The following is a 12,697-nucleotide window of genomic DNA, read 5'->3' as shown; positions in this document are numbered from 1 at the left end:
GTTGTGTAGCCCTATTAAACACTTCTGGGATGAAATGATGGACTATATAACAAAAGTAATAAAAATCACAAAACACAAGGTTCCATTGGTGTTACTACTGTATTTGCCAACATAATCACCTGATGAAAGGCTCATATGGGACCTGAAACGATGTTTCTCCTCTGTTCTTGGCTGTTATAATAAATGAAGTATTGCATTTTAAACTTGAGTTGAGCCTTACTTTGTACCTCTGTGCTAGAGGAGACCGGCATTTTGAGGAATTTGTTTGTAGATGAGGAAGGTAATACAACCACATCAGTTAAAGCCTCTGAAATGGTGCTTCTAGCAGCTATAAAAGTAATTATGCTCCAATGGATTTCACAATTACCTCCAACATTAGATATAGTTCTGGCATACCTATTTAAATTGATGTCATGGATAAGGAGCTCAAGACCAAAAAATGTTTCCAAACATGGGGATGGTTCATTAACTCTTTATTGGACAAAGCCAAGACAGCCATAGAAAGTGTTTGCAAACTTGACATGGTGTCTAACCAGACAGCTTCTCACACAAAATACAAATAGAATGCCCTTATGATGACAAATATTAAAAAACAAAAGTTAACTTTTTACAACTGATATATAGAGAAAATAAAAAGTGACGGACATTGTAGTTAATTAAAGTTAGAAATTGGTATAAAAAAAAAAAAAAAGAGGAAAATAAAGCCAGAATGTCATTAACAACACACAAAAGGGAAAGTCTATATACAAGAAACCTATAAGGTGTTCCATGAGGGCCACATACAGAAATGTAAACAATGGAATTAAATCATATTGTAAACCTAAAATTGTGGCCTGTTATTATAAGAGATTGTGATTCCTAAAAATGTATACTGTATTATGAATTTTTTTTCTCAAAAATGTCTGTTGTGATTGATGTATGTAAAATGTTTCCAATAAAATGTGTGTGTATGTACATACATATATATGTATATATGTATGTGTATATATATATATATATATATATATATATATATATATATATATATATATATATATATATATATTAACAATAATGTAATTTTTATTTTATCTTTTCCTGAAGAGCCCTCATACCCAAAGGGAGATTCGGGCGGGTCAGCTCGACGGAGCTGGGAACTTCAAACACTTATCAGCCAGACTCGAGGTAATGAAAAGTGAGCAGCTAATCTTACTGCCGCACAGATATCACTGTATGCTACTTGCTTTTCCCAGCACTGATCAATACATTGTCCTATTCCTAAGCCCCTCCAGCCCTGAAAGAGTTAAATACCACTATGTTATGACATTATAAAGCACACGGATTAAGTTGCCATTAAGTGCATGACTGGCCTTGCCAGCTTCAACGTTATTACATCGCTGGGCCTCTGCAACATTGAAGGGTTACCTCCACCAAGTAACCGGGGGTCTTTTTTCAGACACGGCAGCCAGACACCGTCCCATGGATGCCGTTCAGAAGTCGGTCCAGCTATTCGAGGAAGAGCGGTACCGGCAGATGTGGATGAAGAATATCGTTGGCCAAGTTTGTGACACACCAAAATCCTATGACAATGTCATGCACGTCGGACTAAGGAAGGTTACCTTCAAGTGGCAGAGGGGAAACAAAATTGGTAAGATTTCATTTAAATGTGTGTTCACGCTCGCTCTAATGCATACATTTTTACACTAATAGATGTCGTTGTGTAGAAATATTGAAACTTCATAAGTCTCTAATGTGTAATGTTGGTGCATTTAAAAGCTATCACAAGTTAAGGCAAATCTACACTCACTCAAGGACGAGGCTGCTGGAACCTTTAATTGCACACAAATACATTACATGTGGATCTCTTCATTGTAGCTCAATAGAGGGAAATCAAAGGCATGTAGGTACCATAAGTTAGACAACAGAAATCTATTAGGCATAATAGATATATGCGGACATTTATATCCATAATAGGCATAGTTAAATATGCTAGACGGTGCTTAGCAACAAGGTACCTTTCAGCCAATTCTTGAATAAGCCCTATGGTGTCGTATGGCTTAGCACCACTTAGTAAATATGGCCAGAGGTGGAACTCGGGCTAAGTGAGCGGGGGAACTTCCCCAGGTGCAGAATTCCATTTATTGTAAAGTTTTCGGGCATATTCTCTAGTTCCAAAATTACTGTTCCATTCACTTCTTTTGGGCTTACGGGTCAGATTTCTCAGTTGGGGAGAGTGGGGCACAGTTGGTGGAACTTGCCCCGGGGGTAAAGATACCAAGTTCCTCCTCCTGCCTGTAGCCTTTAATGAAATTGCATTTGTGATTAAATAGCATTTAAGTCTAACTTACGGTATGCTTGTATTTTGTAGGTGAAGGTCAGTATGGGAAGGTCTACACGTGCATTAGTGTTGACACTGGAGAGTTGATGGCAATGAAAGAAGTAAGTACCTTGTTTATAGTAGCTGGACTTGTCTGTTAAAGAAACAATGTTTAGTAAGTTGTATTACACATCACTTTGGTCCTCTACTATGACCTTCAAATTTATTTAAAAGAGCATTCCTGCTCGCTGCTGATACTTACCTGTGGTTATTCTTCAGGATACCATTAACATTTAACCTGTTTAAACTAGTGGGCTGCAGTTTTTTTCTTTTTTAATCCGCATTTGGTATTGTGTTAGGAGAAGACCTGTGGGAAACACAGCAGATGGGCTGCTTGCAAAATCAAGATGTGTTATCTAGTGGGTGAACAGAAGAAAAGTGACTGCATAATAGCAGACATATGATATGGAATTTAATCACACTGTGACCGTTTTAATCCCCTATTGTCAGATCACATCACCTGATACGTCTGTCTATGAAAAACATTGCCTATGTTATCCACCAGGGAGTTACAGTATTGTTTCCCAGTTACAAAACAAAAATTAAGCTCCTTCTGACCTACATCCTAAAGCGGGAATTAATTTTGTCAGCAATTGATAGACAAACTTGTTATAAAGATGTTATATTGCAATGATCTATAGCAGGAGTGGCAAACTCCAGTCCTCAAGGGCCAGCAACAGGTCATGTTTTAAGGATATCTCTGCTTCAGCACAGGTGGTGCAATCTTCAACTGAACCACTGATTGAGCCATCTGTGCTGAAGCAGGGATATCCTGAAATCCTGATCTGCTGATGGCCCTTGAGGACTAGAGTTGCCCACCCCTGATCTATATGCTTTTTATCAAGCCATACCAATCTTCTGCAGTGTCCGTGGGCTAGTTGTGCTTTGCCAACTGTGCCAAACATAAATAATAATAATAATAGCATGTTTTTGTATAGCGCTGCTAGTTATACGTAGCGCTTTACAGAGACATTTTGCAGGCACAGGTCCCTGCCCCGTGGAGCTTACAATCTATATTTTTGGTGCCTGGGGCACAGGGAGATAAAGTGACTTGCCCAAGGTCACAAGGAGCCGACACCGGGAATTGAACCAGGCTCCCCTGCTTCAAACTCTCAAGGCCAGTCAGTGTCTTTTACTCGCTGAGCCACTCCCTCTCCCAAGGGAGACAAGTTTATACGTTTGTCGCAAGCATTGTCCATTTAATTGAAACACTGTGGCGAAAAATGGCATAACTTTTCCACATTAATAAATAACATTAAAGTCTGTATATCAAGTAGCTGAGCTCTTCCCAACCCCAGTATCTGTTATTGCTCTATATAACCATTTCCAACATGGTTATGCATACTAAATGGTTTTTTTCTCCCTTAATGTTGAAATGGTTATTAATAGGTCCACTTATCACTGTAAAGTACTGTTTTATTACCATGATAGCCATGTTCTGTTATCTATTGTGCTTGCACAATTGATTTTGGTGTATCTTGACTTGGGTTCTGGAGAAAACATTGTCACAAAGAGTAGCATTTATATTGTACATATACACCCTCCAGTCTCTGTCAGTTATCCCTACTTATCTCTTAGGCTGTAAGCCCTTTGGGGCAGGGACTCTCTCTTCCTAATATTACTTTTATGTCTGTAGTGCTTATTCCCATTATGTGTTATATTATGATGTCACGTGTATTACTGCTGGGTACAGGGATGGTGCTATACAATAAAATATACACATATATCTTTATGGTGTATATGTACAGATGCAGCGGCCATTATTTTAAGAAATCACAGCGCCGTTTTTGTGTGCGCTGCTGTGCTCCATGCAGCATGAACGCGGCCTATCGCCCCAGGCACACGTGTTTATCGCGGTTGCTTTGTTTGAATTTCATGGATTGTGTGCAATTAAATGAAATGAATTAATTGTAATGTGTACAGTACTGTGCTACTGTATCAATTTCAGGTGGTTAAAAGCCACAACACTAAAATGCAATTTTATGCACTCGCCTGCACTTGCGTCTTAAAAGGCGGTACGGTTGGAAGTAATCCCGCGCCCTGACAGGGGTATTCCGAGGTATACACCGCGTGATTTGTTAAAATAATGGCCGCTGCATCTGTATCAAGTGTCACAAACTGGAGTATTACTCCAAAACCAAGTTTAAATTGTGTAATTTCACTATGCTTGAATATATCAACGAGTTTTGCTCCAACTTTAATCCACTTGAGCCAGTGAGCATTTAGGGATATAGGAGGAGATTGTCCCAAGTGTTTTACAATTCAATGTATTAAAAACTGAACCTATGACAGGGGTAGCTTCTTGAAATAAATCCACCATGTCAGAGGTGGCGTTTCAGTCTGCGCCAAATGTTAGAAGCAAGGTTCATACAGATGCAAATGACACAGAATAATATCTTTGCTGCATTTTTATTCTTCATACATATCCCTCTTGTTTTTGGTGTGTGCCCGTATGCTAATTAGGAAGGATCAATAGGGAGAGTTAGTGCGGAGTTACTGTATATACTTAGTACTGATCTCAGTATACACTGTTCGTGTGTTACTGTTAATATTACCTTTTTTTGATGTTGAAAGGGGCTTGTGCTTTAGAAAGACACTTTTGACTTTATTCATAGACCCCTTAGATTTTTCCTTCTTTTTTTTTTGTCTGTGATTAAGAAAAATGCTCTTGGTTTTCCAGATTCGTTTCCAGCCCAATGACCATAAGACGATCAAAGAAACGGCAGATGAATTGAAAATCTTTGAAGGCATCAAACATCCCAATCTTGTCCGTTACTTTGGTGTGGAACTTCACAGAGTAAGCAAGAGAGTCAATTGTTTGGTCAAAAGAGGAGCTAAAGTCAGCACACACATTAACACTTAAAATAGCTGTAACAGTATAATAAATACAAATTCTTAGTGTGTGTGTGTGTATGTATGTATATATATATATATATATATATATGTATATATATGTATTTTCTGTTGATTAACTTATTTCAACATAATTCTTTACTTAATCGCAAATGTTTTGTGTGAGGTAATAGTGCTTAAGAGCTTGAATACACCATCCATGACACACTATCACCCATGGCCACAACAATTGGCCCTATTGTCAGTGGTTTATCAGTAGCTTCTGTAACATGTAACATGTGGTAGTGTGGCTTTCTCTGTAGAATCCAGATCTAATTGTGCTATCATTTAGCCCTGATCGGTGGAACTGCTACAATGGTATTTATTACGATACAAACACCAAACTAGCCCATTATTCCTATTAAGTGATGGTACATTTGGGATGAAAAACCTAGATGTGAATAGAAACATTATTAAGCCCTTAAATGTGTGTTAAACCATGGACCAACTGATGCTAGTGTTATTGCACTGTATTGTATTGTGCTTTACAGAATTGTGTCCTACAAGAAGTTAATACAATGAAGAGTAATACAAATATGGATAGGTGTACAATACATAAAGACTAGGGCAAGGAAACCCAGTTCCCCCCAAAAGCTTATAATCTTAGGTTCATGGCTAGCTGCTTTCTGTATCTTTACAGCTATGTTTGTTCAAGTATTTACCCGTCCTTTTATTTTTTATTCTGTGTCCCCTGTTTTACGTATCTGGGGAAGAAATGGACAAGTAAGCAATTTAAACAATACAGTATTACCTTTTAGTAGCTCTAATTGTTAGTGAATGCTGCAGGGCGGGTCATGTGTTAGAACAGTTGTGTGACAGGTGAGGTCTGATCCAGGCTAGTAACGCCTTCTCTCAAGCAGAAGGGCTCTAATGGCTCAAAAGACCCAACTGATTTCCTTGTGATTCCAACTACAGGAAGAAATGTATATCTTTATGGAATATTGTGATGAAGGTACCTTGGAGGAGGTGTCTAGGCTGGGCCTGCAGGAGCATGTAATTCGGCTTTACACGAAGCAGATCACCATTGCAATAAATGTGCTGCATGAACATGGAATTGTCCATCGAGATATTAAAGGTACTTCTAATAAATAAAACCCCACTGATTCCCACGCTTCTTTAATGAGGACCACTAAACGTGTGCTCTGTTATTATAAGGGCTGACTCGGATACCTCCTTTGCTTTTAGTTTGCGCAGTTATAGAGCTCGTAATTTTTTAAGCTATAGAAATGCAGGGAATTGAGAATCGGAGCTTACTGTGATTTGAGGAATCTCAATATCCTAATGACACTGAAAGGTACATTGCCGACCTAACTCTGATTGTCACACTTTTTGAATGGGCTAATGTGATGGCGCTTACAAAAGTCTCTTCAAATGTTCTTCTTTAATAATGCAAATAGTCTCTTACACCATTAGAAATCCTGCAAAGAGCTTAAAAAATACCACCCCCAACTCTGTTAAACACACACAACAGTTGGCCCTGTTGTCAGTGGTTTATTTATGAACATGATGTAGGCTTTCTCTATTACTAACTACGCTATGACTTTCTTAGGAGCGAATATCTTTCTTACCTCCTCTGGCCTGATAAAACTGGGAGACTTTGGATGCTCAGTGAAGCTGAAGAACAATGCACAGACCATGCCCGGAGAAGTAAACAGTACCATGGGAACTGCAGGTAGGAACTGGGGCTGTTTATTTCTTCTGAGATATGGCTAAAAACATAGGTTTCATTGTCGTTTTTTTGGTGCCATTGTTCATATGCCGCGCCCATAAAGTGTATATAAGACATGCACTGTCACTTGCACTTTATCTTGACAAAGGTTCACAAGCGACCAAAACATTGATTCTTGTGCAATATATGTTATCTTTGGAAGACCAGTGGAGTGTCTCTCTTTCTAGTTTTAAAAGCAATATTTGCCATTGACTTCTGCTCCTTAATGTTACGGGTGCAGTTTTCTTTCTTACATTGTTTATTCTTTAAAGTGCAATTCCTCATATTCATTTTTATTTATTTTTTGCCAAGCAACACCACCAAACCCACTAAGAACCTTATACTTGTTATTTATTTTTTTATACATTCTGTTTTTACTGTTAGGATATACTTATGCTGTTCCCTGAGCATCACACGGGCCGTCGTGCTAAGGGCATGATGTTCAGGGACTGTTTTTCTAGGGGGACATCATGTTCACTGCTACCTTTGAGTGGTGACTGCGATAGGAGCGGAAGTGTAGCCAACTCCACTGGGGGCCGATCACATGATCACTAGCCCAAATGCTGCCAGTTTTCTGGCAGCAACAGGATTAATTCTATTGCAATCATGGCCTTGTAAATTTTCACTTATCCTATTAAAACCGAAACAAGACGACCGTAGGTAACCTTTCTGCATTATACACCCTCTCGATCAAGGAAAGTAGGGAGTGGAATGCATGTATATTGCTAGGTTAGACTACATCAAAATGTATAGAGTGGGTTTAATTGCATTGCATGCATTCTATCTTCAAAACCTAATTAAAAACACACCATCTTCATCTTTTTTTTAAATTTATTTTTATATATCTATTTATATTTATGAAGGATGTATACTTAAAGCCTAGGTGTTTTTGTATTACCTGAACAGAGGGGGTCTGCCAGAGCTGACCTCTAGCGGCAATAAGACTTCTCCAGGGGAGACAAAATGATCGCCACAGTCAGCCACACTGCCAATGACATTGCAGTTTTCCATTGGTGACCTGCTGTGTGTATGTATATGTATATTTCCCAGAATCCCTTGCTGCAGTGGAAGTGCTGTGTGCTGGGTGATAATGGTGAAAGGCGGGGTTGCAGACCTGCCTAAGACATGCAAATGAGCATACAGTATATTTACATTTGCTATATATATATATATATATATATATTATATATATATTATTATTATTATTATTATTATTTTTTTAATGTTGGAAACCAGCACAAAAAAACTATAAATATCTCTGGAGCCTGGTGGTGAGAAGAGAGATGGGTTCCGGGGGATAAAGAATATTGGGGATCGTTTATGCAATACGGAAATACATCTTTAAGTAAAAGTCTCAGCCACTGAGGGGAAATGCAGCCTCAACAGAAAGGGCTTGCAGTTTTAGGCCCTTTTGGTGGCTATGGGGTGAAGATGCTGGGTTGTAAAATGTATGAGTTACATGCGCATCTGTATACATTGTTTCTAAAGCATACATGGCTCCGGAAGTGATCACCAGAGCTAAAGGAGAGGGCCACGGACGTGCAGCAGACATCTGGAGTCTGGGTTGTGTTGTAATCGAGATGGTCACTGGAAAGGTAAAAAGGCATTCCTTCTTTTTTTTTTTTTTTTTTTATTAAACCCCTTTATAACCTCAAATTCAAGAAAGCCATCCATCCTAATTTTGTTGGCTATGAAGTTGCAGCTTAGATATTAAAACAGATTGATACAATGGAAACTGCATTATTTGCACAGTTTGGTAGAGGAGACTGTTCCGTTGTACTGATTCTCTTAGCAATACAAAAATGATAGATAACATTACACATTTGGTAAACATCTTCTAATCAGCATATATCATTTTGTTTGCTCCTTGTGAACAAATAGTGCTTTTTCAAACAGCAGTGCATCCTTAATTAGTTTTCACTTTTTGACAGTTGTAAATGATTTATTTACTGAACTAATTACCCCACTGGGCTCTGAGACCATCTAAAGATGTAGGCCCATAATTACTGAGCAAGTTGAAGTTACAATTCTGATAGAAGTGATCCATAACCATAGCCACGTTTGAAGGAAAATGGTTAGAAAATCAGCCTATTAATAGATATGTTTCATTGTTTCAGAGACCTTGGCATGAATATGAGCACAACTTCCAGATCATGTATAAAGTAGGGATGGGACACAAGCCACCCATCCCTGATCGGATAAGCCCTGAAGGAAAAGACTTCCTTTCCCACTGCCTGGAAAGCGAACCAAAGAAACGATGGACTGCTAGCCAACTCTTGGATCATCCATTTGTCAAGGTTTGTGAAAGCTATAGAAATTTGGAGCAAAGATGAGCGCCATTTGAAAGTCACAGCAGTAAAAGTTATGTTAGCACGAGGAACGAAATATGCAGAAGCTCAGATGTTGAGGACTTTCAGACCAGTGGTTCTTTAACCTCCCCTCACGGCCATGAGCCAGACCAAGTTTCTGAGGCAACCACCCAACATTCTATTTACATGCAAATCAGGTGAATTCACCTATGTGTGAGTTCATTCGAAATTCCTAATTTGTGGTGTGGCTGGAGCTCACTGAGGAGAGTTTTGACAATCACTGCTCCAAGAGCATTAAACCCTTTGCTGCCAGAGGGTCCTGCAGTGCATTTCAGAGCAGCGATGAGTTTAATTAATTCTTGTAGTAGAATAGTAGTAAAGCAACATTTAACTGGACTAGAAAAATCCACCCAATTCAGAAATGTCACATTTTTCATGGATGGGTTTATTTTATGAATGATGAGATCTGCTCATAATCACAGTGTTGGTGGCCCCATGCAGGAAATGAAACTCAAAAATGTATACGTCCAACACCGTAACGCCTCCCTCCCCCTCTATTAATTTAGGTCATGGGGGAAATGCTTTGATGCTTTAAAAGTCTTGAGAATATGTGACAAAATGAGAGCGCGTAATCTTTTTGTAAAATAATTTCCTCGGGTGCAACAGAGAAGTCGTTTGTAGGATAAATGCTAGAATGATGTTGATTAAGACTAGGGAAATATAAGGACGTACTTGATTTAAGGGTTAGTTGATGGATAAAACATAATCCCAGTAGAGGTGGTTGCATGTAAAACAAACACATTTAAATATGTTTCAGATAGCTGTGTGTTCCCTAAGAAAAAAGGTAAAAAAAAAAAGCCAGGGGTCATGAAGTGGGACGTTTATAAAAGGCCACTCCTTCTCTCAACTGAGTTAGTGCTTGATTGCTAGAGATTTTTGCTCCTATTCAGTATGGTGATCAGTGTATTTACTACACTATGTAAATATACTATATTGAAAGGGCCTTTATTTATGTTAAGAAATAGTGTGATTGTGGTTGGCATTTTGATTAAAAGAAAGGCACATGTCAAGTATAGAATAAGGCAAGATGATGATGAATACAGTAGTTGGTTTGTAAGTTATGGCCCTTTCCTTATTGGCTTTATTACAAGTTGCGTTGGAATGGACTTACAGAAATGTTCTTTGTTGATGTTGTACACAAACTTTCTGAACCCTCCTCTGACTTATGCTTCAGATGTATTATGTTGGTCCACTGTTCCTTGAATGGAAAGATTGGTGATCTCTATAAAGAACTCTCATATTTGTCATTTTAACTCTATGCCCAGGACATACTTGAAAACGAGAGGTAACTCTCAATGTATTACTTCCTGGTGAAACATTTTATAAATAAAAATAAATACATTTATCCATCGAAACAACAACACTAAAGTTGGTCCAAACCAAAACGGCTACTAGATCTGTGCAAATTTATGGACTGCTAAACAATGAATGATTTGAGTCATGCTAACTTTGTTAGCCTCTATCTCACAGTGCTCTTCTCTCCCTTTGCACAGGTTTGCACAGATGAAGAATAAAGCTCTTGAGAAGATGTGGCCTAATGTATTTCAGCGAGTCATCTCTTAATCACTACTGTATGTAATATTTACATAAAGACTAAGCTGAGACCCACAGTGCAACGTTGGATCTTACCGTGATTGAAGACTGCACAGGTGACAGGCGTCACTCCTCCTCCTGCTGCTGCTCTTGTGTGTGTTACTTGGTACATGTTGCCCATGTGACAATGTCCCGCACGTTTTTAAGGAAGCTGCATGTTTCAGTGAAGTGCCATTACTACTGGATATGGACCATTGAATTATTTTTAATTTGTTCTCTCGCTCTTTATTTCTCATATGATTGAGAACTGTAATAAAACATAGTACTGTTTTAAACTCTTCAGGATGAGGCGCAAGTTGTAGTCTTATCACGCAGTCTGGACCTTGTAAATGTTTTCAATCTCCCTGTTGAGCGCACTGACTGTGAACCCGTCATTTTTTTCGGCCAGCTTCGGATTTGTTACGCAAAAACAAAAAAAACTATATAAAAAAAAAAAAGCTAATTAATAAAATTGGAAGAACATTTTTTTTTCTTAATAAATGGTTTATTTTAGGATGTTTCTTGGGGTGGTTATTATCTCTTGGTAGTTTAAATTGGGTTTACGTGATTTTAGGACCATAATAAACAAAAAACATTTGAAGAAAGGACTATTTGGCAGATTTTAGCTGTCCATTTCCCACTCTTGCTATAAAACATTAGGCCCAGCTTTTATTTACCGTTTCCGGTTTATTTGTTGTTATCCTTTTTTTTTTTTTTTATTCCTTTATTTCTCCACAATACTCTTGCGATGTTCCTAGCATGTACTAAACGTTCATGCTTCTTTTGTTAATTTTCTGTGTGTCGGCATGATGATTCAGGCAACACAGAGCTTCAAAATATAATACGTTATCCTTCTTTCTGAATCACTGCACTGAAGCTTGGTACATGTCTTTTTTTTTTTTAACCTAATCCAAGTTATATTTTATTTTTGTTTTATACAGTACATCTTCAGCAACAATGTTGCTTCTGAGGAAAATTATGTTACTGTGTGATATGAATGAGGCCCTAAGAACTTAGAAGCTGTCCCAATGGGCGGACTTTGTGGCATTTTTTTTATATAGCTGTAGCCAGGTCCTCCTCTTACCTCCGGGCTGCAGGAGGGGGACGTCTATCGGGGCGCCCCGGTGGGAAGTAGCAGGGAGAGGTTGCAGGGGCGCTCTGATGGCGGTGTGTGCGCGCGTCCAGCAATGTGTGGGTAGCTGTAGGTGGTCGGAGGGGGGAAAGGATCGCCAGAGCCCCTGTGAAGGCTCCAAGTACAGGGCGCCGCCATCTTGGCCAAATCGCGCATGCGCAGTGAAGTTCGCGCATGCTCAGTAGCCAGGGACAGCGGAGGCAAATAGGTAACAGTTCCCAGGGAAACTACAGCTCCCCAGAAGGCACTGGAACTGCCGGTGATACAGTGTGAACCAGCCAATAGGGCTGCAGCATTCTCCTTGCCTGAGAATAGATACATTTTGCGCGCTTCAACCATGCTAGTCAGTCGGAGAAGGGAGCCAGACAGATGTGTACGTGTAGCTTGTGGCTGCTTCAGGGAAGGCCCCTTAGATAGGGACTCTTCCCCATTGTACTGTCTAGTGTGAGGGACACAGTGAAGACGCCGCACGGTGATCGCGGCCTGTTGTCTGGGACCAAACCACCTCCGCTCCAAGAGACTCTGGTGATATTATCCACGCCGGAATTCACCTGAGGCGGATGCCATCGCGGACGACAACAATGTTGGATCAAACGGAACCTCTTGTTAAATATGCATTACCCGGGTGCTAGATGCCCCGGGCGGGTACCCAACTAATTGCACCAACA

The 12,697-nt window shown here is 39.4% G+C and overlaps 1 protein-coding gene across 6 annotated transcripts in view; it reads left to right on the top strand.

The window, feature by feature from the left end:
* MAP3K4 (mitogen-activated protein kinase kinase kinase 4) overlaps positions 1-11,410 on the top strand; it is a 188,216-nt gene extending 176,806 nt beyond the window's left edge. For all 6 annotated transcript variants that reach the window (XM_075596742.1, XM_075596747.1, XM_075596743.1 and 3 more), the window contains 9 exons: positions 1,084-1,164; positions 1,436-1,627; positions 2,348-2,418; positions 5,037-5,153; positions 6,164-6,323; positions 6,798-6,920; positions 8,445-8,551; positions 9,074-9,253; positions 10,819-11,410. In XM_075596742.1, the coding sequence (XP_075452857.1) occupies positions 1,084-1,164; positions 1,436-1,627; positions 2,348-2,418; positions 5,037-5,153; positions 6,164-6,323; positions 6,798-6,920; positions 8,445-8,551; positions 9,074-9,253; positions 10,819-10,839 (1,052 nt within the window). In that variant the 3' untranslated portion in view covers positions 10,840-11,410. The remainder of the gene's footprint in view (positions 1-1,083; positions 1,165-1,435; positions 1,628-2,347; positions 2,419-5,036; positions 5,154-6,163; positions 6,324-6,797; positions 6,921-8,444; positions 8,552-9,073; positions 9,254-10,818) is intronic.
* Positions 11,411-12,697: the final 1,287 nt, after the last annotated feature.

Source organism: Ascaphus truei, chromosome 4 (genome assembly GCF_040206685.1).
Source record: "Ascaphus truei isolate aAscTru1 chromosome 4, aAscTru1.hap1, whole genome shotgun sequence".
Lineage (NCBI taxonomy): Eukaryota > Metazoa > Chordata > Amphibia > Anura > Ascaphidae > Ascaphus > Ascaphus truei.
Note: the sequence above shows the minus strand (reverse complement) of the source record. Positions and strands in the feature narration are given on the sequence as shown.